The following is a 26,725-nucleotide window of genomic DNA, read 5'->3' as shown; positions in this document are numbered from 1 at the left end:
CAAGCCCCTCGCATTCCGACTCGCCAAATTTAAAGCTAATGTACCTATCTTAAGGTGTGTTACACTCAGCTCCGAAGTCAGCCGGGGAAAGGACACCGATGTTGTATGCAATGCTCAAGGTGGTCAGGTTTTTCATATCCTAACCTTCTCTCACACTGCCGCGGACGTCCAAAGGGTAAGTCAATTTAAGGACTCTATAGAGTGACGGATGAACGAACACTGAGATCCTTCCCTTGCATTGTTTTGTGAGTTCCTCAAGGGAAGGATCATTTTTCCTAATCAGTTCAATTCCCGGAACAGCCCCTTCAGTGGCCTCCAGCATTGTCCACACGTTGGTCTTGCAGGCCTCTGGAAGCCTGACGAAAGTCGTTAGCCGTGGGTCGTCCGGGAAATTAGAGGGGACATTAATGTCTTTTCCCCCTATCTGTTGGCAATCCAACAGAGATTTAAAATTTTTTCTCTGCCAGTGTGGTAAGTCCATTGCCACAGACAGAGAGTCTACAAAACAAAGTTCCTCCCTCGTTTCGAGGGCGAGGGTCCCTGTTGGAGTAAGTCTGTGAATAGGGAAATCTGAAGGGTCTCTCCACCTCCCGGGTCCATTCTTTTCTTTTTGGGGTGGCGGCTCAATTTGCATTGGTGTGGGGACGAGTGTCTGTGTGGTGTCTGGTGTTGGTGTTGGTGCGGTGTCTGGTGTTGGTGTAGGTGCGATGTCTGATGTTGGTGCGGTGTCTTGTGTTGGTGCAGTAGGTGGTTTGGGGGTGGAAGTGAGTTGTGTTGTTGTTAGGGGTGGTATATGCTCACAGGGAGTGGGGCTGCCTTTTCTTCCCTTTTTCTTCTTTTGCTTTTCTTTTTTATTTTTTCGAATGAACCCGGGAGTGGGTAGGTTGAGTTCCTCTCCCTCTCGCTAGCGGATTCATCCTCAGAGGAGCAGTGTTTTCTTTTCCTGGTCCCCATCTCAATTGGTGTTGGGACCGTTGGTTGTTCTGCTCCTCTAATTGCTGTTTCTCTGGTTGATGGTGTTGCTGCTCTGATTGCTGCAGCCGTCTTTGTTGCTGCTGCTCCTGTTCTGGCTGTTGCTGCTGCTGCTTCGGCTGCTGCTGTTTTTGTTGTTGCCACTCCTTTCGTGGCATTGGCTGTGGAACCGGCTGTGGCAGCTGATGCTGCGGCTGCAGCTGTGTCTGCTGCCATGGCTGTTGCTGCAGCTGTTGTGGAGGCTGCTGTTGTTGTTGCTGCCTCGGTTGCTGGGTTGGTGGTGGAATGGCGGCAGATGGGACTGTGGGCTTCCGCCTCCGCCTTGTTACCATGCTCCACCCCCACCCACCTTCCAGACTCCTGCGCGGCTTTGGGTTTCCTCAGTGCTGGGGTTGGTGCTCCGGTTGCAGGAGTTGTGACAGTCTGTTTGGACACTGGTGCTGTCTCAGAGGTTGGAACCGCCTTTGGTGTCACTGGAGTAGGGGTTGACTTTTGAGGGCAGCTCTTGGCCATGGGACCCTGCTTTTTGCAGAACCAGCAGTGCAGTCGACGGCCCTCCACCACCACCGTCATAGTTGCCTCCTTAAATGTCAGCTGTGCTGGTATCGCTAGTGTAGTTGCCCAAGTGCATGCCGGTTTTCGACCGTACTGGGGTTATTTTTTCAACCTCGCCAAACTGTGTGAAGAAGGATCCCAGGATTTCTGCTGGTATTTGCATAGGTACATTGAATACCTGGGCCCGGGTCCTTGTCCTGCTCGGTATTCGGGCTTTAGTTTTATTCTCCCATGCTTAATTTCTTGAAGGGAGAGTTTCTCCACATCTTCCTTGGTGGGTAGGAGGATGTCCCACATGGCGGAGCTCCTCTGGTACAGGTATAGTACCGGGATGTTTATCTTGTGTAGGAGTCCCACCGCATTAGGAGGCAGTTTTCCGGTATATCAGATATGATGAGGGAGAGGACTCTGCTTTCGATTGCCTCCCAAGCGCCTGGCAATGGTTTAATTTCTGCCCCTTCTATGTATTGTCTGTACTTGGTCAAGTACAAGTCTCTATACTCTTGAGGGGACAGTTGCTTCTCTACAGTCTTCTCCCCATGCAGACCCTCTTGTTGGTGTTGGATCTTTGGTGGGGTTGGACTGTTTTTGCTATTCCTCTGCGGAAGGGTTGCTCTTTTTAGGGGCATTTCCCTTTCCGCTTTCCTTTGGGACCGACTCTCCTTGCTTGATGCTTCTTCCAGGAAGAGCCTCCCTTTTTGGGGAGTCGGCCTCTTAGGGAGCATTGTCCCTTTTATTGTCCTTGGGAGCTTTTGCCCCTTTTGTTTTGGTGAGGTCCAGGCGATATGCCCCCTCGTTTTCTTGATTTTCTCCCCCTTTGGGGGGTAGGGGTAGGGTAGCCTCGGAAGGTTCTCTAGTGCCAAAAAAAAAAAAAACATTCGGGGGACAGGATCTCATTTGTACCACCAGTCAAGAGTGTCTTTACTTTTTATTTGTCAAACCTAGTGGGATGGGCTCTGTAGGACCCAGTACCGCATGTGCCATGCCTATGGTGGTAACACAAATTCAAACTTGGCGCCTCGTCGGATGCACAAGCTAGTGTCATGCACCCACCTCTTGTCAAAGGCCACTCGAGGCAACCTCTTCCAATCGCATCTGATCTTTACATTAAGCAGATGTTTAAAGTAGACGATCAGATCCCGATCCGGAACAGATATCCCTTCGCGGACTTGCTTGAGGCGTGTGATCCATATGACCATCCTTGCTACTGCTAGTATTGCTAGAAAAACCATTCTTTTCTCCCTAGGCAGCGGCGAATCAATGTTCTCCACAAAATATGATTCGTTGAGTTCAAGCCAGTGCTTGGCATCGATGCAAGCCGTTACCTCGTTGACGTACCCTAGGAGGGTCTTGAGCCTGCTGCAGGGGAAAAAGGCATGACCAGCTGTTTCTCTCATGTCTTCGTCGCAGCGCAGGCAGTAGACCCGGGTTTCTTCATTGTAAAGGTTGAGTTCCTCAAGGAGGGGCAGTGCGTTCCGGACAAGTCGCCAGGTAAGGGAAAATTACGAATTGTAAGAAAGTCCCGTCCCGGCGCCCAACTCCACTGGGAGCAGACCTCCTCCAACGACATCCCCGTTCGTTTTACTAGCGGTTCCTTTTTCCTATGCTCCACTAGCTCCCGATAAAGCCTGTTCCTAGACTGTTCGAGGACACTGGTCCCCGACAACGCTCTAAGTGCGGACCGGCATTCGGCATAGAATGTTTGTTCCCCCCTCGGTTGAAGCACAGCGGAGACCGAGGGGTCAGGTGTGAGATTGAAAAACGAGCTTTCAACCGCAGTGACCCATGGAACATCTAAGTACAACGAATGGCTCAGGAAGGCCAACCTCTCTGCATGCTTGTGACACAGGAGATCGGGCAGTGCTAAGCCTCCCTTGCTTGGATTTCGAACACAGACCTCTCTGCAAACATAATGCTTACCCTCGTTTCACAAGAGTGTGTCGAGGTGCTCCTGGAAGCGAATTTACTCCGGTCCAGGCACCCAACCGCAGACCCACCGACTTACTGCAATTGAAGACGGTCCCCGTAACTTCTTCGTATCGAGCGAGTGCCTCGGTGACCACTTGAATGTCCGTGGGGCAAGACACGAACACGGTGATGTCATCGGCAAACGCGGAAACCCTGGCTCGTGTACCTCCAGGAAGAGCTATCCCGCACAGGACTGGTGTAGTCGCCTCGTCCCTTAACTTGCAAAGGAGGGGTTCCAATGCTAGGACGTACAAGAGAGGCGACAGCGGACAACCCTGTTGCACCGACTGGGAGATGGCAAAAGACTCCGACAGCTTACCATTGATCTGCACTGCTACCGTCGGCCTGTCATACAGTACAGAGATCCACTTGCGGAAGTCTGGATTAAATCCGGCGGCCTCCAGTACAGATCCCAGGAACTTATGGTCTACCCTATCGCAAGCCTTGGACTGATCCAAACTGATCAGCACGGCCTCTGCGTCGTCTTCTGTCCCCTCTATGATCGTGCATATCAGATGAAGATTGTCCTGAATCGATCTCCCTTTCACAGCATAGCTCTGGTCTGGTTCGATCAAGTCAGTGATGACAACCTGCAACCAATTCGCAAGAACCTTGGCCAAAATCTTTAACTCTGTGTTTAGCAGAGTCAAGGGCCTGAAATCGTCTAAATCTTCCTCCCCACCATGCCGTTGACCTTTCCTCAGCAATGTGATCACACCCTTGGTCACCTGCCCAGGGATGGAGCCCTGAACAAACCAATGGTTGAACATATCCTTCAGAATAGGGACCAACATGGGCGACAGCCTCAAGTAGAATTCATAGGGTAGACCATCAAGCCCCGGGGACTTGTTGCAGCCGACCTGCTTCAACGCAGTAATGATCTCATGTTCTTCAACAAGACCATCACAGCTAGCCGCTCAAGCCGCCGTGAGGTAGGGCGAGTCGGCCAAATAGCTGCCAAACTCTTCAACCCTGAGTCTGGGTAGTTGAGTGAAGCGCTCCGACAGATGCTTTCGAAACCCCTCGCAAATCTCCCGCGTCGACATGAGGGTGTGCTCTTCCAGGTCATTTACTTTTCGAATGTACCTATCCGAGCCACACCTTAGAGCAGCCTTACACTCAACAGCGTCTACATTAACAGCTTCGTTCGAGACTTTCATTAGCCTAGCCCTAACTATCTGGCCCTCGTACCGCTCGCTAGCCAAGCAGGTGAGGTATTGTTTTGCTAGCGCTATCTCTAGGGCCCCCCCCCTCCACCGCCTGGGTCAGCCTATTCTCTATATGCTTCTTGGCCTTAGCCTTATCTAGTGCAAGGCGTTGGCTGTACTGGACCGAGAAGCGTCTAATCTTAGTCTTGAGACTAACCCACCACTTACTCCCGGTAACCGCCCCCACTAATGCCCGTTGGATTATCTCTGTAACCTTCAACTGGTAGTCCTCCAGCTCCAACAAGGTGCTGTTGAACTTCCAGTATCTGGCCAGTCTAGGCCTATAGCTCAAGTGTAGACGGGCCATAACTAGTTTATGGTCTGAGTGTCCTAAAAAGCGGAACGTGGGGCAAGATAGGAAATCTACATCGCCTCTTTGATCTTGGCCAAAAGGCCAAGAAAAGCTAAGAACAGCATCTATTAACAACAGACCTTTGATCTTAATCAAAAAGGCCAAGCACAAAAGTGTTATGGACAGACCGACAGACGGACCGACAGACGGACCGACAGATGGACTGACAGACCAACCGACGGACCGACGGAGTGACTTATAGAGTTGCTTGTATGCGACTAAAAATAAACAATGATTGGAAGTACAAAAATCGTAAGGGTTGGCCATTGACAAAAATAAAAAATAAAAATAAACAATGATTGAAAGTACGAAAGTCGTAACTATTGGCCATTGACAAAAATAAACAAATAAATGCAAAAATAAAATAAAAAACATGGATATGACTAACAGCCCAAAATTATGTATATGAAAGCTATCTTTCTCTCGTATAATTTTGTCATTTTGTTTAGAAAGTTCTTTTGCTTTTTGACTGAAAATGATAGGAATTGACAACATCCTCTTTTCTGAGTCACACATAATTCATACCTTTTAACTTCACTCTGTTCTCTCAGCTTCCAACACATCACGCTTTAATGTCGCATGTGTTTATAGCTCGTTTTCCTCAAAATCAAACTCCCCCATCCTTCAAAACTTGCTTATATACAGTCTAACATCGTCTAAGCTGCATACTATCGGCAAGATTACACACAACCATTGAAGGAAAAAAAAAATCATCTGGGCGCCACCATTTGGGTTTCTTCTATCATTCAGCAACCAAACCCTACATGACACACACGTGGATATTTTTTGATCAAGTGATAATCACACTCGTCATAATTTTCTCAATAACAAACACATGCATGCAACTCAGGGCCTCATTAAGAATTGTACCGATCACATTCCACCCCTTCAAATGGAAATGCCATTAAAAATACTCATAAATTACATTATAGTAAATGTTATTTAAAAAAAAAAACAACTTAATTCGCATTTATTTAATAACGAAGAATGTTTGTACTCACTTTTTGACAGACAACATTTTTTGCTGTCTTCATTTTGACTTTCTGACGCTTCCCTTGATTGATTTTCTTGATTTGTCTTCATAGATAATTCGCTTAATGGTTCGTTATATTCTGAAAAATAAAAAGAATAACAGTCCATTATTGACAGGTATGCAGAAAGTGTGAGGGGCCACATACACTTACATTGTAACCATGTACGCATGCATCGCGATTCGTAACATTAAGAATGGTATATATTGGTACCCTCCGCCAGTAAATAGAGATTATGTTAACTATTTTGGCGAGGGGTAGATATGTCAGGATAACCTGGTGACAAATGGAAATAGATCCAACTGCAGATGGCGTGATTGAAGTGGGAGATTAAGGGTTGGTTCCCTACACAAAACACACTAAAAATGCAGGTGTCAATGATATTAAATAAAAATAATGTTACAGAACGGAGTTTCTAGTTAGTCAAAGTCAGAAGTGAGAAAGACGAAATGCATCCGACAATGTAAAGAGAACCTAAGTGAATGTTGCCTAAAGACTCTGCCTATATGTCGCCCACGTTAAGATTAAGTTAGAAAAACAAGTAAAGAAGTAACTCGAATTAGATCATGGTCTCTTCCACATGAACAACCATTCTTTAAATGAAAACTTTGAAAACTAACAAGTTTCTGTGTTTCCATGCGTGAGTACATTCGTTTTAAGTTCAACAGATCAACAACCACGAGAGGTCACGACCAACGCATGGAAAAGCGATGATTGGCGAAGTAAGACCATTGTGCAACGCATAAAAGACTTTATTTTGTTGGAGACGACATGTGCGAGCGGTTTGTGATAACGTATGAAGATGTCACATATTGGTGATTAATTTTTCTTGAATTTGTTTTACGGCATAAGATAAACACTTTTGAGGCGATTTAATGGCGAAACAATATTCTATTTTTATTGATTTTATTAAATATGATTAATTGACCACAAAATAATATTTTACCCAAAGCTGAGTGGGGTGGAGAGAGATTGTGGGTTTATACCTTCCTCAAGATTATTGATATATAACAAATCAAAACAGATCTAATTCATAGCCCTCAACTATATTAATTAGGTTTATCATGCACCTCCTATCTGTTGTTTATGTGCTTAATTAAAATATTCTTTTTTTTTATTTTATGTGAATATTCATGGAACGCTTGGTGTGTGAAATTCATGGCTGAAAATTAAATGCTTGGTGTGTGCAGTTCGTGGATGAGAATGTAACAGGTTAGGTTGACCCCAATTTTGACCCTTTAACATTTATTACTTTGGGCTCAAATCAAATTAAAAAGTTTAACACATGTCCAAGTAACCTACATGTAAAATTTCAAATGTTTAGACACAAATTTGGTGGAGGAGTTTGGTAAAGTTTTCAAAGGTCAAATCGTTGAATTTTGACTCCTTGACAGACAAATTTCTGGCTGAAAACCGATTAAAAAGAATTTCCCAAATCTCAACACCCCTTATGTCAAATCTCGAATCTGTAGACTGAAAATTGACAGAGAAGTTTGGTACTACATACACATAGGCACACACACTCAGAGACAGAGTTCAGGACTGCGTTGCAACCTTAATGACCCCTCCCGGTCACAGGTTGCTGAGTCTAATAAAATCCAAAGTTTCTCCAAACGGACAATTCCAGTTGATGATCGTCTTTATGGCCCAAAAGTGTGTTGATCCATAATTTGTTTATTGGAGCAAAGTTGAAATTTGATTTATGGATACACTTCGATAAAGTACACAAAGTGATGTATATGGGGATGTTGGCAGCAATCAGATTGCAATTTGAGAACATACAATGTTTTTTATGGAAATCAGTCAAGCCAAAGGATGAAGCCACTTGATTTAAGGAGCTAACAAGAAGATAGTTGTTGCTAAAACATGAAATACCTATTGACCATGGTCAGGAGGCTATAGGTAGGAGGAAAACAGTCAGCAGGAAGATAGTTCCATAAGTCTGCAGTTCTTGGAAAGAAGCTACTGGAATAGGAAACTATTTTACAACGAGGAATCAAAACAGCGAATTAATGGAGACCACTAGATCAACAAGTCGAACAAATGGGAACAAAGAAAGCAGGAAATAGATCAGACAATTCTGAAGAACACATGCTATAATAGTATTTATAGAAAAGACTGAGACTAGCAACATCATGTCAGTGAAGAAGAAAGGGTGAAGGTGGTGCAATCAAATGGCAGATATGTTTCTGCATTTTAGCAATAACTTTCAAATGGAACAGAGATTTACACGTTCAAATATGACAACAAAACTCCATACATGATCTGAATTTAGTTCTCTTCTACTCATTATTACGCCACACTTCAGAGAATTTGAATTTCAAACATAAAACAAGTTGTTTACTGTGTGGTGCTTGTAACTTTCATATTTTCACCTAATTTATAATGGCGACTTTTTTTCCTGAGCAATGCCAGGTGTTTATGCTAATAATGAATAAACATATATTATTCTATGCAACAAATGTTAAATTATCTGACTTTTTAAAAATTTCTCATCAGTTTATTCAAGCTGAGGATGGGGCATCCTACCAGATGCCAAACATTCACTCGCTAACTCAAATATTCCAACTGAGAAACTTTTTTTAAGATTCTGACTGTGGTTTTAAGTGCAATTGTTTGAATCTCATACACTTGGTTCACCAGGTATATTTGCCAGGTAGTTTTTTAAATTATTTTTCACAAGTCTGTTTGCTCTTATAATTACTGGAATGACGGAGATCTTAACTTTGATTTCAAAGAGAGAGAATATTACCTGAGTCTACGTCTGGGTCATCTAGATGTGAGCTCATTTCTAGTGTTCTATCATGGCCAACAGTTTCCTCACTGCAAGTATCTGCAGGCATAGCAGATGAGGAGGTTGCAGATCTTGGCTCAAAGGCATCAGCTGCTGTAGAGGTTCTTGTACTCTCAAACTAGAAAATAAGCAGAAAGAAAAAATATTTTTTTATTTAATAAACAAAGCCTACAACAATAAATACTCAAATGATTTCAATGAGAGAAATGCCAATATCAGTTTGACAAGAAAATTCTTGCGGTTTTTAACTTTTTTTAAATTCAGATAAACATATCTCGGCTCCAACAAAAATTTATTGATCGAAATAAGCACCATCAGAATCAACACACATTTGCCAACGCAAAACAAGTATATTTATATTGATTGATCAAGCAGTTAGTGTTAAGGTTTTTTTTTTTTTTTTTGTGAATCCTGCCTACAATTTTGAGACATTTGTTTGACTCGTGATACCATGTTAAGTTGAACTGATTTGGGTTATAACACTGGAAATTGAACATTTTGGGGGAAAGGAGAGAACAAACGTGTAATTTATGTAGCCACGTCTGAAAGCCATATAAAAACTTGAATGTCGAGCTGGTTCGCAATGCAACTGCCGCATAGGAAAGAAAGATACTTATTGAAGAATTCTCTCTTGCAGTGACAACAATGAGAGAGGAAGTGTAAACGTGAGCAAGAGAATAAAAGAAACAAGAATACACATGCTCAAAAAAAAAAAAAAAAAGAAAAAAAAAGAAAGTGATAGAGATAGATATATATATATATAGAAAAATCAAAGTCACTAATTGTATTAACAAGCCCTCTTCCTCTCAGCATGACTCCAACAATTGATTCAACTTTTGTCCCATCTGTCAACGATTTCTTTGACATTGGTGACGCTTTTATAAACAATCCGCCCATCTAACAGGAAGCTGACATTTGAAGGCCGGTGTCATTATACTCTCGCTAATGCAATAACATGTCTCAATTTGTTTGCCTCCCTAGGAAAGTAGAGTCAAACATAAGGTTGGCTTTTGATATAGGGAAATACATCTCCAACAAAGGGGTCTCTATCTGTGTGCCACATAAGCATTAATGACACAGCAATAAACATCAGTTGACACAACATGTTACAAGTTACATGAAACAAAAAGAGAAAATGTCTATATTGTGGTACTTTTCTCCTATCTTAGCATCACTTAAGGAGAGGAGGTTTTCGCATGCTGGTCACACTCTAAGAAAAAATAATTCAAAACTTGTGTGGGACACTCTCCTATGGAATCCTTTACACAAAAAAGATTGGTTAAAAGACCTCATCATATCTATATCAATCAATTTGTAGAACACTCTGGACCAGGCTATTTAGAAGATCTGACCGAGATGTTTGGTGGGAATGAGTCAGGAATTCTATATCTGATTAATCTATATATATAAAAGCGAAAATGTGTGTATGTATGTATGTATGTATGTATGTATGTGTACTTTTTCTGTATGTCCGCAAAAAGCTTTTTTCGCCAGGCTTCTCGGTCGGCTCGCTCCTTCTTAAAACTTTTTTATGCTGTCTAGATGATATGTACGACTTAACAATGGGAGTCTCGCGTGTATTTAATTTGCCCGACTTTCAAACACTATTTTTTCCAGATTTTTAGATCGCCGCGTGTCCTTCCTGACAAGATGGCTTCTACGCATGTGTCAACACACGCAAAAGACGTTGTACCTTGAATTCGTTTAAATATTATAAAAACGGACCTACATTCGCCCACGCGTCCATAGCACAATGGATTAAGTGACAACGTTGTTATCTTAAGATTGCAGGTTCAATCCGAGTTATCATATATATATTTTTTTTATATTGAAACAAGGTTATTTATACCATTTTTTTTTTGCTTTTCTCTGTGATTTTTTTTTTTGTTTTTGTTTTTCCGACCACGTTCATTTTTTTATTTTTTTTATTTTTTTAGTTTTTGTTTTTTCGAGTTTTTTTAAAGAAGATTTACGTTTGTTTGCTGTTTTTTTGTTTTGTTTTTTTCAATTTTTTAAGAAGTTTAAACAGGGTTATTACTTTGCTTATTCTTTACCCCCGCCCTACACACACACACACCTCCAAACACCCGGGAAACGCTGGGTATCCCCGCTAGTCTATAATATAAATCTCACATGTTTGTTTAAATGTATGTATGTATTATGTATGTATGTATGTATGTATGTCTGCCTAAAACTTTCGACAGAGGCGACGGATTCTCATGAGATTGGTATCGTTTTGAAGCTCGACCCTTCGTACGACAAATATCGAAAAATTGGCTAAAAACATTAATTCCTTCACCTTCAACTGGACACTTTTTTACAAAGAGGGGTCACTTTTTTCGCCGATATTTTCAAAAGTCATCCCCTCTTTTCGATTGACTAGCCTTAATTTAAACCTTTGCCACTTCCGGTTTGTCGATAGACGAAACGGCAAAGACATCACGTTTTTTTTCACATTCTTTTCCTCCTTTGCGGTATAGGTTCGAGCCTGCCTACTACCACTTTTTTTTTTTTTTTTTTTTTTGCTCAACACACACCTCCAAATATCAGGCTAGTTTAATCATAAAACAAAAATACGTTTTGTAGGTGTTTCATTGAAAATGAGCAACAATTTTTATTCATAGCTGCAAAAAGAAACAAAGTTCATGCATTTCTAACATTACGTAATCTACCCAAAGTAATTTGAACTCAATTTTCTGTTACCAAACTCCATTTTGTTGTCAGCTATTGACAGATAAAGAATAAAGAGAATTAAAAACAAAACGTAAAGCTGTAAATCTCTCATTTTTTTTTACCTGCGATTCTTCTTCTGTGATGACCATCATGTCCAATGTTGATGTTAATGGTGTTTCTTTTGATTGACAAAAATATTTATCGATTAGTTGCTCAATCGTCTGCAGATACCAATCGTGATCTAAAAAAAATAGACAAATTAAGAAAAATAAGCTTGAAATTCTCAAAAGTTAGACCGGCTTTCTGATGAACGTCAACAAGTGAATAATTTGTTCAATCAAAATCAAATTCTATCGTAATATTGTACGCAATTGCTTCTTAATCTCTTCTCTTGATATATGTACGGAATAATATCAAATAACAGATGTCAATATTTCTTCTGTTGGAAAAATTCAAGGTATTGCTAATGTTTTGATACTATCGACGTCCCCCCAGTTGTTGGGAGGGGAAGTTGTTTACCAATGCATCCAAAAGGAAGCTTAAATAATATTGTTAATCAAGGTGTGGCAGACAAAAGATTGGACATTAAATGTAGATATATATTTATAGGTAGTTTATGATCAGTTTTAGGAGTTCTGCAACAGTTCACAACAGTTAGGAATAGTTTACAGCTAATATTGGTCTTTCAGTGGTTGAGGACAATTGCGAGGTTGACATAGTTGAAGGCAAGTTGTGGCTTGAACCAGATCGAGAAACCTTTAGGAGATCAAGATGAGCTGACATCAACAGCCTTGATAGAATTTAAATGTGGACATGCGTGTAGAGGTCGATGGTGTCACACACACATATTCAGAGTGCAACTTATATTTGCAGAATGTGTCGGAGTTTGTGTTTTGTTTTATTGTATTTTTTTTATACTTGTGAACCTGTGCACACTTCCTCGTCAGCTGCCATTGTGAGAGACGAAGACATGGCCAGAAGAGAAGACCAAAGAGAAGAAGATCATTGAAACAATGTTGAGGTTGGCGTTTGTTGTCTAGTGGGGGGAGGTAACACATGGTTTTATCACAATGTAATAAACAGACATAATTTCTCTGACATAAACAACAAAACATAGCCAGTGCCGTGCATGAAAGTCTAGAAGGGAAGTTTGCATAGGGCCCAGGTGAACTGATAAAAAGAAATGAGTTTAGAATTAAATTAAAACAAACTGGAGAATAGCATGAACAACAGTTTATTGTTAGATGATTGTCCCGAATTTTTTGGTTTTGTGCGTTGCTTTCTTACAGAAGGGATATTGTGAGATCCCAAATGTTGTGACTGGTTGGACAACATTATGTGTTAGAAGAGAGAAAGTTAGCAAGAGATGAATGGCAGTGATGGCCTGCAGATATCTATGCGAAAACATTCATAACAAAACTCGTCTATCTACAACCACTGTCAATAATTTCCCTTTTTCTCTCCCTACCTAAAACTAAACAAAACTTCCATGAGCAAAGTTTCTTTCCTAAAACTGCCCGTCTATGGAACACAATACAGCGGAACTACTTCTCAGCTTACTAAAACTTGGTTGTGTTCAAGTCCAATGTAAATAAATTGTTGTTAAGCCACCCTTTTAAATAATCAAATTCTATCCAATAACCATCATCAGTACAAATCATCACGGTGTTGTTTCACTATGCATCTGACACTAATTTAACCTTAAGTTGCTTTTGGCACTTGATAAATGATAACTCCTTAGTAAAATAAAAGGTATTCTCATAAAAAAATGATAAAAACAGATTATTACCTTCTTTATCAATTATTCTGTCAGCAAACGTGCGATTACACTCATGGATCAATAATCTAATCAGTAATCCCATTAATGGCAAATCTGGAGAATTGTTGATCGAACTTATTTGATGATCCCTTTCATTGAGACTGCCGTCAAGAGTGGATGCGGTAGCTGAAAGACAGAAAAATGGCACAAAACTAATCAAGTTGATTCAAAGACTTTTCAGCAACAAATTATCTTTTAATTCAGAAGTTGAACTGAGCTACTTCATCCTGCTGATGCATATCAGAATAAATATCGTTTGAAATGTACAATGAGTTATGTTTTAACAAAGATTTTCGTAAAAACAAAAAGAATTGTAAGAGGTAGAGATAAAAACAAAAAGAATTGTAAGAGGTAGAGATAAAAAGGGAAAATTGGGAGGAAGGCAGACAATTATCATTTGAAGTGGAAGTATTTTTTTTTTACATGGAGAAAAGAAAACTTTATTTTTCCCCTTTTTCTTTTATAAAATTTCATAATTGAAACTTCTGGTTGTAATCTTTTAGAATTGTGTTGTATTGCGTTATGGGATTCATTTTTGTTATAAAAAGAATCCCAATGAAGCTAAAATTATTTTTTTAATCTCTATTTTTTATGAGATAGTACATTTTTGAGCTTTGGGGGGGGGGGGAAACAACAACATACAAACAAAAAAGAAACAAACAAAAACCGGGTACGGGCGAAAGATAGACAAGTGAGAGTGGTAGAGAGATAAGTGATTTGATATAAAGATGATCTACACACTTTTTAACATATTTTGTTTTATCTCTTGTCCCAGACAACACCCGGCAGTCCTGCTAGTTTGTTACAAAAGAATTCCAACAGAATTAAAATTACTTTATAACTCACAACTTGCTGTAGTAAGTCCATACACTTAGTTGGATTTACTTACCACAGTTCACTGAAGCTATTGAATTGAATTTATTACTACTTATTTGGATTTATTTGCTATTGCTGAAATAAAAAAGAGAGAGTATTTACTGGCTATAACATGATTATTAATAACATTTTATAAAAAAAACAATCCCAATGAAGCTAAAACATACAGGGTGGAACGATAAATTTGTCGCCTTAAAAAAACAACAACATTACAGCTTTATTTTGAAACTTTTATTGCAAAAAAACAATGTAGCTGCCGCCTTCAGCCTCAATCACCACTTCGATACGAATCCAAAACTGGAAGAATTCCTTTTCATGTTGGTGATGTTCTCGACGCATGACCAAACGAAGTAATCCAGCAGGTTCAGGTCGGGGGAGGAGAGGAAGCCAGTGAGAGAAGGGTTCAAATTCGTAGCACTCCTGAAACGAAGCTTAGGTCTCTTTGGACTTTTGGGCCGGCACCAAGTCCTACTGCCACAGTGCCACACCCATGGTCTGTTAGCGGCCACCTGATTGCACCAGGGAATCACCACATTCTTCAGCACATCCAGGTACACTTTGGTGTTGACTTTTAAACCGACTCCGAAGATGTGATGTGGCACAATGTAGCCCTCACTTAAAAACACACTAAAGATCATAACCCTGGCTGGAAACTTCATTAAGCTGTGCCCGCAAGTGTTGAACAATCTGGACTTGCATTTTGATGATGCTGGCAATGGTCCCGTTGCCATAGCTTGGATCGGTAGAGAGCATGAGTTGTACGGCGGCACATCTCCAATCTCACTTGTTAAACATTGTGTCACTGTCAGACATGATGGGAAGCTCCTATCGCTCTTAGGATTTGCACACAACTGGTCAACTAGTAAATGGTCTGCAGCGAAAACAGAAAACTGGTTTTCATCAAACGGAAATGGAATCATGCTGTCTTTCCTTTAGCGACAATTTTATCATTGCACCCTGTAATATATATATATATATATATATATATATATATATATATATATATATATATATATATATATATATATATATTAAGTAATGTGATTGATAATTTAAAATTTAAAAATCAAATTATAATTAAATTAAAAATCCGTTTCATAAGAAGGAACAATAACAAAATCAATTATCTGTACGATCGTTTCGGAAAACAATGCTTTTTATTGTGGTATACATCAAGTTATGTACAATAATTACATATAGTTTTTTAATAAGCAAGGTCTCCTCGTCAGCAAATTTTGAAGGGTTTTTATTGAATTTAAAAGACACCATAAATAAACCTAGCATTAAAAGTAAGGCAGATGAATCTGAAAAAAATTGAAATAAAAGGTCTGGATTTAAAATTTATAAGAAAATTAATATGGGTTAGAGATAGAAATAAGTAGAGAAAAATATAGATTTGAATTTACATAATAAATTTGCTTTAAAAATATATAGAGATATTTACCTTTTAATTTTTCGCTTTTTGAAATCAGGAACTATGGTTAAAATACTCATTTAGATGTTTGCTATAGCTTTTTATCTTATTGAATGAATAATTTTAAAAAAGGGGGGACGCTCGTGCAGTAAATTATTTCCGTTAGCGTATTTTTGATTTAAAGACGCTACGGTTTATATATAGAATGTTGCTTGTGCAATTACATATTTTAAGGGGAGATAATTGTCATATTTTCTTTACTTTATTTATTTGAAGGGTGTAAGGGAGATACTTAGTCTAACTTAATTTATTAAAAAAAAAAAAAAAAAAAAAATAATAATTGTAATCTATTTTTACTAATAAGTAATTTTTAATGATTTAAGGTGGTTTATATTTATTAAATTTAAACCAACGTTTATGACTACATGTAAATATAAGCTCCTGTCTTGAATTTAATAGTTTGGTTATATTTTTTATATCTTCATATTTTAAAATTTTTAGGGTCTCTTTTGTACATAGTGCACAAAATTTATCTCCTGGTTTATATGATTTGCAAGTCTCAATTATTCGCCATTTTAAGTTGAAAGGAATATTGCTGTTTTTTAGTTGCCAAATATAGTTGGATAGAGTAGTTTGGTTTGATAGAGAGTTATTTTTAAAAGAATGTTTGTGCGTTGAAATTCTATGTTTTATTAGGCCAGATGTGGAACCAAAATATATTACCTCTTGCTTATTGTGATTATTTTCCGTTAGGTCTGTTGTTGGATTATTATATGGTGGGTTGATTAGTAATTGATCGGTAGATTGGTTTAAGTTGGTGTTATTATTTAATCTGGTAGTTGAGTTATGGCTGTTAATAGGTTCATGTAGATTTGGAGTTTTTGATACTGTGCAGCTATAGATAACATTTTTAATTTTACATGAGCCTTGTAGGGGACATTTATTTTTTCTTCTACAGTTACAGTCTGATGTATTTTGTATAGTTGTATTTTGTAGTTTATTAATTTTCTTATTATTAGAGCTAATTATTTTCTGATGAAGGTTAGGCATAGTAGAGTAAGAGACTTTAATTGTGTTCTTATTGAAAATTTTATTATATCTATGGGGGGCTTTAAAGTTCTTATCTAATATTTTAAAAAATTCTCTGGCTATGTTTGTTTCTAGGTTTTTGGAATATGGGGGGTTGAACCATAGGATCTCCTTGTGTCTATTCTTACGTTTAGGGGTTTTGGTTTGCTGTTTATTTGTATTATTATCTAATATTTGTGATTTGGTTTTATCTTTTTTTGTCTCTTGGTTATTTTTCTTAACTCGCATACGGGAAGACATTGCCATATTATATGTTATTACGCTCTTAATAGGTTTATTTTCAATGGAGTTTATGTTTCTATCACTTTTATTTATGAATTTAATTTGTGAATTATATCCAGAGTTTTTAAGGGCTTCATTATAATATTTTTCATTTTTGGTAAATATGGATTTAGTAGAAGACAGTCTAGAAATTCTTAAAGCGATATTGGGAACTATTGATTTTAATTCTCCCCTTAAAATATGTAATTGCACAAGCAATATTCTATATATAAACCGTAGCGTCTTTAAATCAAAAATACGCTAACGGAAATAATTTACAGCACGAGCGTCCCCCCTTTTTTAAAATTATTCATTCAATAAGATAAAAAGCTATAGCAAACATCTAAATGAGTATTTTAACCATAATTCCTGATTTCAAAAAGCGAAAAATTAAAAGGTAAATATCTCTATATATTTTTAAAGCAAATTTATTATGTAAATTCAAATCTATATTTTTCTCTACTTATTTCTATCTCTAACCCATATTAATTTTCTTATAAATTTTAAATCCAGACCTTTTATTTCAATTTTTTTCAGATTCATCTGCCTTACTTTTAATGCTAGGTTTATTTATGGTGTCTTTTAAATTCAATAAAAACCCTTCAAAATTTGCTGACGAGGAGACCTTGCTTATTAAAAAACTATATGTAATTATTGTACATAACTTGATGTATACCACAATAAAAAGCATTGTTTTCCGAAACGATCGTACAGATAATTGATTTTGTTATTGTTCCTTCTTATGAAACGGATTTTTAATTTAATTATAATTTGATTTTTAAATTTTAAATTATCAATCACATTACTTAATATTGAATTAGCTCTAGGACATTTAACTATTGAGCTTATTATATATCTAAATTACAACGAGCACTTTCTAACTAGTAATTTCACTGTTACATTAAAATACACTCAGCTCTTTAGACTATTGTTCTAATCTCCTTTAAATTATATATATATATATATATATATTACCAATTTTTATGCCTACAGGCACTAATGTTCCATGTTTATAAAATCATCAGTGCAGGAAGTGATAATTATTGCTGGTCAGGAGATTTGAACGCAGGCTACAAAACCATACTTGGCTTAGCAGGCAATATTATATCCTCTAGGTAACTATTACATAATTAGAAGGAAATTAAGTACCTATGAATACCATTTAGAATATCTAACAATAGGAAGTTAGAATGATGCGTTTCGCTAAAGTTTCTTTTTCTTAATTCCCTAAATAGAGCTCAACTTTGATTTTCTTAAAGGAGATTTTTTTAGATTAATTTTAAGACCTGAATCTGAGAGATTATTTTGTTTGGTCATACGTCGAGAACATCACCAATACGAAAAGAAATTCTCCCAGTTTTGGATCCGTATCGAAGTGGTGATTGAGGCTGAAGGCGGCTACATTGAATAAATGTCAGTTCTACTCCATAATCAAGTTACCTGAATTGATTTTTTCAATAAAAGCTTTAAAATAAAGCTATAGTGTTGTTTTTTTGGGCAACAAATTTATCGTTTCACCATGTATTTTTAGCATTATTGGGATTGTTTTTATAAAATGTTATTAATAATGTTATAACGAGTAAATACTCTGTCTTTTTATTTCAGCAATAGCAAATAAATCCAAATCAGTAGTAATTTTATTTTTTTAGACACTAGTTCTTCATGCTTATGCAATCATCAGTGTAGGAAGTGATAATTACTGCTGATTTGGAGATCTGAGTCCCGTCTACAAAGCGATCCTTAAAGGTGAGGTAAATGAATTCAATGAATTAGTTGATTTACATGTTCCAAGAAATCAAAATAAAAAACAACAATAAGCTACATCGATCGTTTCAGAGACAATATCGTGTTTATTTGGATATAATTTGATCATCATCACAACTACGTATATAGACAACAACAATAAAACAATATCAGACAAAATCGTTTGCTGAATTCGACTCAGCTTTCAAATTTGTTTCTTAAAATGAAGAAAACTTTTGAATTTATTTTTTGAAAATAAAGAAAACTTTTGAAATTTATTTCTTGAAAATAAAGAAAACTTTTGAATTTATTTCTTGAAAAGACAACTTTTGAATTTATGTTTTGAAAAGAAAACTTTTGAATTTATTTTTTGAAAATAAAGAAAACTTTTGAAATTTATTTCTTGAAAATAAAGAAAACTTTTGAATTTATTTCTTGAAAATAAAGAAAACTTACTCAGGTCAGCAGATCTTCGATCTTGATCTTCGAAGAGTTTTTGAGCAGCTGAACTTGGCGTAAACAATCTAATCCCATCAAAAACGCGTACAATGTCATAAAGTGTGAAGATGTATAAAGGACGAGCAGGAGATGCATGCAGCCGACATTTGATTAGATGATACAAATCCAACGTCATTTGAGTGATTGCCTACAACAACAAATAAAAAGAACAAAAAAATGAACATGTGTCGTTCTTATCGAATGAGCAACATTTTCTAATCTTGATTGGTTATTGTCTTAATTATTGGAAAACAATTCAATAAATCATAATCGATATTAACTATAATTGATCTATATCGTATTTTTGTTAAGATTGTTCATTAGCATGCCCCTTATCGATCATTCACTTTCTATTTTCGATTAATGAACCAACCAATCTGCGAAAAAAACATTACATTTAAATATTAAACTCTTCTAATGCACAATAAACATAGGATTTTTACAGAGAGATTAAAAGTCAAAAAGTAAAAATCCATTAATTCAAAACAAACGATTATAAATCGAACTCTTGTACTATCAACGCTTGTTTCACAAGTACTTTAATAAAATGTACTCCAACGAACTTGTAGCACTGGTGCCAACTCGATGTAAATACCCCGACTAACACTACAAGCAACAAAATCACACCCCTTTTCTGTAGAGGTCCTTAGATGATAACAGATTTTCTACCCTGATAGCTTACTTTTGGAACTCACTCCAGCTCTCTGTTTCCCGACTGTATGAATATGCAAAAATTTACATGTAATATGTACAAACATCTTGCTACCCAACTCCCTACCGAGTTGACTTTATAAATCTTGACCCTATCACAGTAGTCTCTTATGCTCCAGTGGCAATATACATTTTTTAGGGTGAACAAAAGTTAAAAAAAGAGTTAACATTTTTAAAAAAATTTGATGGCAAACCTACTGAGGTTGTCAAGAAGTTTTATTACTTTAGTGATACCATTGGAGCACAGGGAGGAGCTGATGCCTGTGTGATTTTAAAAGAGGAAGAGATGGTGTAAGTTCAGATAACTTATACTATTGCTATCCAGCAGAATGTTATCTCTAAGGGAAGGGTCAGGCACATATATACAGTGTGATAATGAAAAGAACCTGATCTGTGAAGGCTGAAGACATTGCATGGAGAGACACAATGGATGATACGATGGATGTGTAATGTTAGTCTTAACTACAACCTTAGATCTAATGACTTCAGAGAAAGATTCCCGTGTTTTAAGTTGTGCATGAATTGTGATTCTTATGTCAGACAGATTTATCATGTGTTGACCAATACAATGGCATCATTAGTGAATAGAGAATATTTTGTGAGTGGACATGTACGATTGGAAACGATATAGATAATTATATATTTCTTTTTGTTCTGAAACATACTTGTCAATACAAGCATGTGTAATTAATGCCATCGGATAAAGTAATAACATTTCTTTTATTATTAAATTCTTGTGTCGTTTTTATTTATTTCAGTTTTATTTTAAGTTCAAGAAAATTCTGCCATTACGGACTAGAGAGTATTATCACTATTAATCAAGGAAAGAGTCTGTCAGGCATGTGTATGCAGTGTAATGATGTATTGAAGTGAAACTTGGTCAGTGAAGGTTAAGGACATGCGTTGCATGGTGAAAAATGATATAAGAATGATAGGCTTAAATCTGAACAGTATAGGGAAATGTATGCACAAGACTTTGATGGTTTGGCTTGATTGAACGGATGAGAGTTCTTGTGTAAAACAGTTGAGGTAGCAGGGTCAGTTCACAGGAGACCAAGGAAAATATGGACAGAAGGGATAAGAATTGACATGAGAGAAAGAGGGATAAATAAAGACCTGTCTAGAGATAGATTAGTTTAATGCATGATAGTATGTAAGAAGGATGTTGAAGTGAATATGATGATAATTTACAAATATTTTTGTTTATTCAATTTTTAAGAAAAATCATTTTGCAGTGTTGGGTTTCATTCAACAACATTTGTTTTAAAAAGATGTTTCCAAAATTTATTGGCTGCAAGATTTAAATTGCAATGATGTATCAATTTACCTTTGCCATTTCTGAGGGATGTCGTACAAAAAACATAGGAAGTTCGTCCAACCAGGGCAAAAGGTTAAATGAGTATATGCTATTCAGGTGTTCATATGTTGGCGTGTGGAAAGTGATGTTGAAGAACAATCGGGTGAGTCGACTACTCATCACGTGGCAGTGGTGGCCAAGTCCAGCACCTGATGGAACACAAAAAAGATGAAAATAGATTCATCAGGAAAACAAAACTAATACTACAACACAACAGTTATGTATGGAAATAAAAGAGCTGCGTCTCCTTAGTGAGGAATAGCTTGTAAGTTTAATATACTTTATTTGAAACAAAGTTGCAAATCCAAACTAAACCCAAATTGTGGATATAAACGTAAAGTTCAAAGCTCAGAAAAAAGATATTCCATTATTTTTAATACATTAATATTTTTTGTGTATAAATCTAAGACAAAAGTCTTTAATTTGATTAGTAAACAGAGGAAAATTCATTGAAAATTACATTTTAATATAATTTAATTACAATTTAATTCAAAATGCATGAATTTATGACGTTGCTACAAAAACTGCAAATAATTAATAGCAAAAAAAAAAAATTTTTTAATTCCTAAAAAAAAATGAGAAAAAAAAATGAAAGAAAAATGACTCTTTCTTTCATTCTTTTGCATATGTGAAAATCAAAATGTACTGTTAAGCATTGGATGAAAAGTGCTACACTGCGGATCAATCAAAGCAAGACGTACCAGGCGCAGAAGGTAAAGTAGTTGCTGCCAAGAAATTCAAATGATGCACATTAGATTCTTGATGTTGTTGTTTGTCAAATACAACTCCAAGACTGAGCACTTGTCGGAAAAGTTCTAAGCTTGGTTGACAACCTAAATCAAAAATTAATATATTCTTTATTCACATTTAAAAATACAAATTAGGCAGAAATGTTAATGAGAAAATAATGAAATGATAGAATAAAAATGTCCAACATTTTCAAGTTATTCTAGGATTACCTCCATTTTCTAACACAATTACAGACTCACTATCAGAAGGTGTTTTCAGATCCAAGTTATCTTCCCTTTGGCCTCACTACTATTAGTGATTATAAAAAGCTTCACAAAGGCAAATTCAATCCTTTTCTCTTCCTGTTCCTGGCCTTGAACAGACTGCCTCACCAAACCACACCTTTGCTATCTCCTTTTTATTGTTGCAAAGAAAAAAAAGAGTACACAAAACCTCAGCTCACTGCAGCAGCGTTGTCTGTCGGTATTTTCCATAGACTCGTTTTCACGTCTGTTCCCATCTGCTCAAGTTGCCAGTTTTTATAAAAGACAGAGTCCTCCAAATTTGCATATGTGCGCGAGAGCACACAAGATTCTGTAAGACAGCATTGTTATATAAGGCCGCAGGTGCCATCTTGAATACTTTTCAGCATCATTATGCTGCGTCAGCCAAGTGCACACCGTGGCCGTTTAAGAGGTAAGCTTACATTCCCACAATTTTCGCCAGACTCCTTCCTGATATCATCATCACAGAGAGGGCAGAGACGCAGTGACCTTTTTCTTTGATTACTTCTTCAGAGAGGGGCACCGGGGCTTTGTCCTCGCCTGTGCTTTCGTCCTTGGTTTCAGGGTCGGTGAACCTAAGGCTGATAATCTCAGGGCCGCTGTTGAAAAGTTGGCGTAACCCAGAATGATGGTTCACTGGTCTCAGATCCAGTCTTGCTCTCATTGCTGAGTGGCGGCTGCACTTGTGATGTCGATTGAAGATCTTTGATGTGACGGGGCACCCTGTCAACCTGCACCGATTGCAGGCTGATCACCTCAGTAACATGCCCGGTTCCATAGTGTGTGGTGTACTGGCCACTGGGTTTCTTAACCCAGACGACATCCTCCTCTTTGATACCCTCCCTCGTCACCTCCGGCTCGGGCAGTTGACTGGTCTCCATGCCTGTCACCCTGATGTGGTACCTGTGCAGTGCTTCGGCTGGTACAGTAGAGGTTGAAATGTCGTCCTTAGAGGTGACATTATACCAATAGACCGCCTCAGGCACCGTACACCACTTCCTAGCTGCGATGGTCTTGACAGTTCTGTGATTTCACCGAAATCACAGACATATACCCCAGCCATCTGCGAACTGTTTGAACTGCTCACTAACAAAGGCAGTGCTATTGTCGTTCAGTATCTCAGAAGGGGGACCATACTCAAGAAAGACACTTTCTAGCTCATGGACAACGGCGGCCGAGTTCTACCGGTGAAGGGGCCACCACAATGCAAATCTAGATGGTCCGCAATCGATGAGCGTCAAAAAATGCCCGCTGTTGTGGTGAGTTATGTCCATTGCGAGCCTGTTCCAATTTCATCTCACACTCAGTTTTCCCTTCTTCCACTGGATGGATGTTGGATCGATTTACTGGTAGGTTTCGCAGCTCCTCACAACAGATTTCACATCCCTCTTTGACACATAGGGAGCGACCAGTCTGATGAAGTAAAGGGTTCGGTTTACACTGGGGTGCCCGCTTTGGCAATGGACATCAGAAACACGGCCCAGGTTAAGCCGATGCCCCACTGCAGCGCAATTAACAGGTGCATGTTCGTCCACTTCTTTTGGCAGGTTCAGCTAATGGCGTGGCACTCTGGCCAGGCAATCTGCGCGATTCTGACAGGACTGCACCAGTGTCACATCTATGGCCAGGTTGAATTCCTTGATGATCTCAGTCAGGGTAGCAAGTTGTTTCCGTATTAGCATTTTGGTTGATGCCTTCGTTGTCAACCGTGATTTCCCACTCAAGGCATCAGTTATCCACTGATGCACGCATGTAGAGTCTGTAACAATGTGTAGCACTCTGGCCTGCCACTGAAGTGCCAGATTTACCCCTTTGAGTATAGCATCAAGCTCAGCCAGGTTTATGTGCCTGGCATCATTTTCCGGCCAAAGCCAACAGACATCTTCTACGATAAATCCGTCAACCGCCAGAGCAACGCAAAAGGCGAGTGAGCTGGCATCCACCCAAACTGTAAACTCGCTTCCGTCGACGCACCAGCTCCCTCAAACGGGGTCATCCTAGTCACTCTGGCCACAGCTTCCACCAGCATGCTTCACAGGGCGGGATCACACACCTCATCATCCCATCCCATTGACATGGAAGTTGCACATTGCTTTATGGCCGCCACTACCACTTGGAGCCACCCACATATGAGGAAGTGGCCCACCAGTTTTCTGCAGATGGAAAAAACGCTCCGACACGTGATGTTGGACGGAACTTCTGGGATGTCATCACCTCTTCCCTAGCAGAGTCCGTGTTGCGCTGCTGCTCACATGCAAGCCAAGAACTTTTGCTCCATCTTGCAGGCGCTCTTGCACAACAACCCGAAGCTCTCAAAGTGTTCTTTCACTGCTTAGGCAGACATGAGGCTCTCTTTCACGAAAAGTTTGTCAATATATGACGATGTCACCTGTCGCATGGCGTCATCCTGATGCCGGATCACCTGCATAATTGCTGTCATAATGTTTGGGGTCACATTTAGGACGAACCCCAGCCTGGTCAAACAATAGCAAGTCCCTTTGATCTCAACGATCTGGAATGGACACAGCAATTTCTGGACACGTATCTGCAGGTAGGCTCTTCACAGATCCAAGATTGCCTTATATGCCACCTGCTGCCATTCCCTCAGTTTATGTGCACAGACGTCAGCCCCCACCATGTGTTGGTTGACGTGTTCATTGAGTTCTGGGTAATCCATGATGGGTCGGACCTTCTGTTTATTCTCTTGCCTGATGGCCATCAAGGGGATCAGCCCCCTTGGTGGCCTGAGCTCATCTTCTGGGTACAGAACCAGCCAGCCATTATCCATCCAAACCTTGAGTTCTGCCTTGTACTGGTCCCTGTGCCACGCGGGGGGGGATACTCCGTCAGCCGATTCTGCAAGGACAATGGTGGCTGGTTGCCCAACCACTTCTAGGACACGGTCCACACACTTGTGCCCTTGTCGTATTCCGCGTGGAATCAGGTTCATCAAGAGTGATTGCCACACTGACCTGTTCCTCGTGTTGGGAAAAGCTCACATCACCGGCGCCGTCCACAGTGATTCCACCCAGCTGTGTAACAGTGTCCATTCCAAGGAGAAGGTCGTTTCCAAGAAGCTCCCTGTCGACCACCAACACCAGGGGGCCATCGCCAATGTTTATATGGATAATGCTCACCCTACACCACACCAGCGAGCCTCTGCCAATGGTTAATAATGGGACCTTCTGTTTCGTCCATGCGGTGCAACATTTCTTGTGTATGAGGGTTTGGGTGCATCTGGTGTAAACCAGTGCTGAACTGTCACTAGAGGAAGCGCCTTGTTCAGTTGCTTTGGGGTGGGTGCTAGTGCTGTGGCTTCCTCCCTTTATCTGTTTCCCCGAACAATTCCATGCTACGTGGCCTGGCTTGTCACATCGGTGACAACGTCCTTGTTTCCGTGCTCCATAGTCCGGGGTGTGCTTCGCACCGCTTCTGCAGTTTCTGGCGAAGTGGTTGGGGCCGTCATATTTGTAGCACCATGGACTCTCTGTAGACGATTCCAGTGCATCAACCGCTGCCGAGACCTGCTTCACATAGTCCTTTAGGATGTTTCTGGCTCTAGCCAACAACTCCTCCAACCCAAGCTCATTGAGTTTCGACGACACCTGCAACAACTGACAGGCGTCATCCAGGAGCCCAGACAAAAAGGTGCATGCCAATATTCAGTCACTTGCACCGCCAAAGGGAGCAGCAAGCTTCTTCAGGTGGCCAGGTAGACGTCCACAGTCTCCCCTGACTGAAGCCGACGTTCAGAGAATTGCCTCCAGGCAATAAAAGAGTTTGCACTGAATGCTCTGTACGATGCTTGTTTTATCTGCTCCATTGTCACCTCATCCCTGAGCTACTGGTATACAGCATAAGCCCCCTTAGTGAGCCTCAATGGGATGACCATAGCTGGATCCTTAATTTTGCACAACCGGCAAATGCGCTCGGCCTTCTCCAGCTATTCAACTACCGAAGGACAAGCTGGGGACCCGTCAAACTCTGGTATCAGCTTCAGGTCGAATCTGTCCATGGTAAAAAATGTATGCCGAAATAGCTTGTTGTTGCAAAGAAAAAAAAAAAGAATACACAAAACCTCAGCTCACTGCAGCAGCATCGTCCGTTGGTACTCTCTGTAGACTCGTTTTCAGGTCTGTTCCTATCTGCTCCATTGGCCTGTTTTTATAAAAGACAGAGTCTTTCAAATTTGCATATGTGTGTGAGAGCACACAAGATTCTGCGAGACTGCATTGTTATATAAGGCTGCAGGTGGCATCTTGGACTCTTTTCAGCATTATGATGCTGCGTCGGCAAAGCGCACATTGAGGCCGTTTAAGAGGCAATCCTGCGTTCCCACAATCTTTGCCACACTTTTCATCAGCGTCTGGCATTGACGAATATCCCACACA

At 39.2% G+C, this 26,725-nt stretch overlaps 1 protein-coding gene across 1 annotated transcript in view; it reads right to left on the bottom strand.

Moving 5' to 3' along the window:
* The window catches only part of LOC145291381 (dynein heavy chain domain-containing protein 1-like), a 494,383-nt gene that overhangs the window by 207,280 nt on the left and 260,378 nt on the right, over positions 1-26,725 (bottom strand). The window contains exons 56-62 of the mRNA XM_080137171.1: positions 22,023-22,154; positions 21,292-21,470; positions 19,212-19,401; positions 13,343-13,498; positions 11,676-11,794; positions 8,839-8,998; positions 6,057-6,167 (exon numbers count right to left, since the gene is read on the bottom strand). Of these exons, the coding sequence (XP_079993297.1) occupies positions 6,057-6,167; positions 8,839-8,998; positions 11,676-11,794; positions 13,343-13,498; positions 19,212-19,401; positions 21,292-21,470; positions 22,023-22,154 (1,047 nt within the window). The remainder of the gene's footprint in view (positions 1-6,056; positions 6,168-8,838; positions 8,999-11,675; positions 11,795-13,342; positions 13,499-19,211; positions 19,402-21,291; positions 21,471-22,022; positions 22,155-26,725) is intronic.

The sequence above is a fragment of the Euprymna scolopes genome, chromosome 12, assembly GCF_053919585.1.
Source record: "Euprymna scolopes isolate OS-2025 chromosome 12, ASM5391958v1, whole genome shotgun sequence".
In the NCBI taxonomy this organism is placed as follows: Eukaryota; Metazoa; Mollusca; class Cephalopoda; order Sepiida; family Sepiolidae; genus Euprymna; species Euprymna scolopes.
This window is presented reverse-complemented; position numbering and strand designations above follow the sequence as displayed.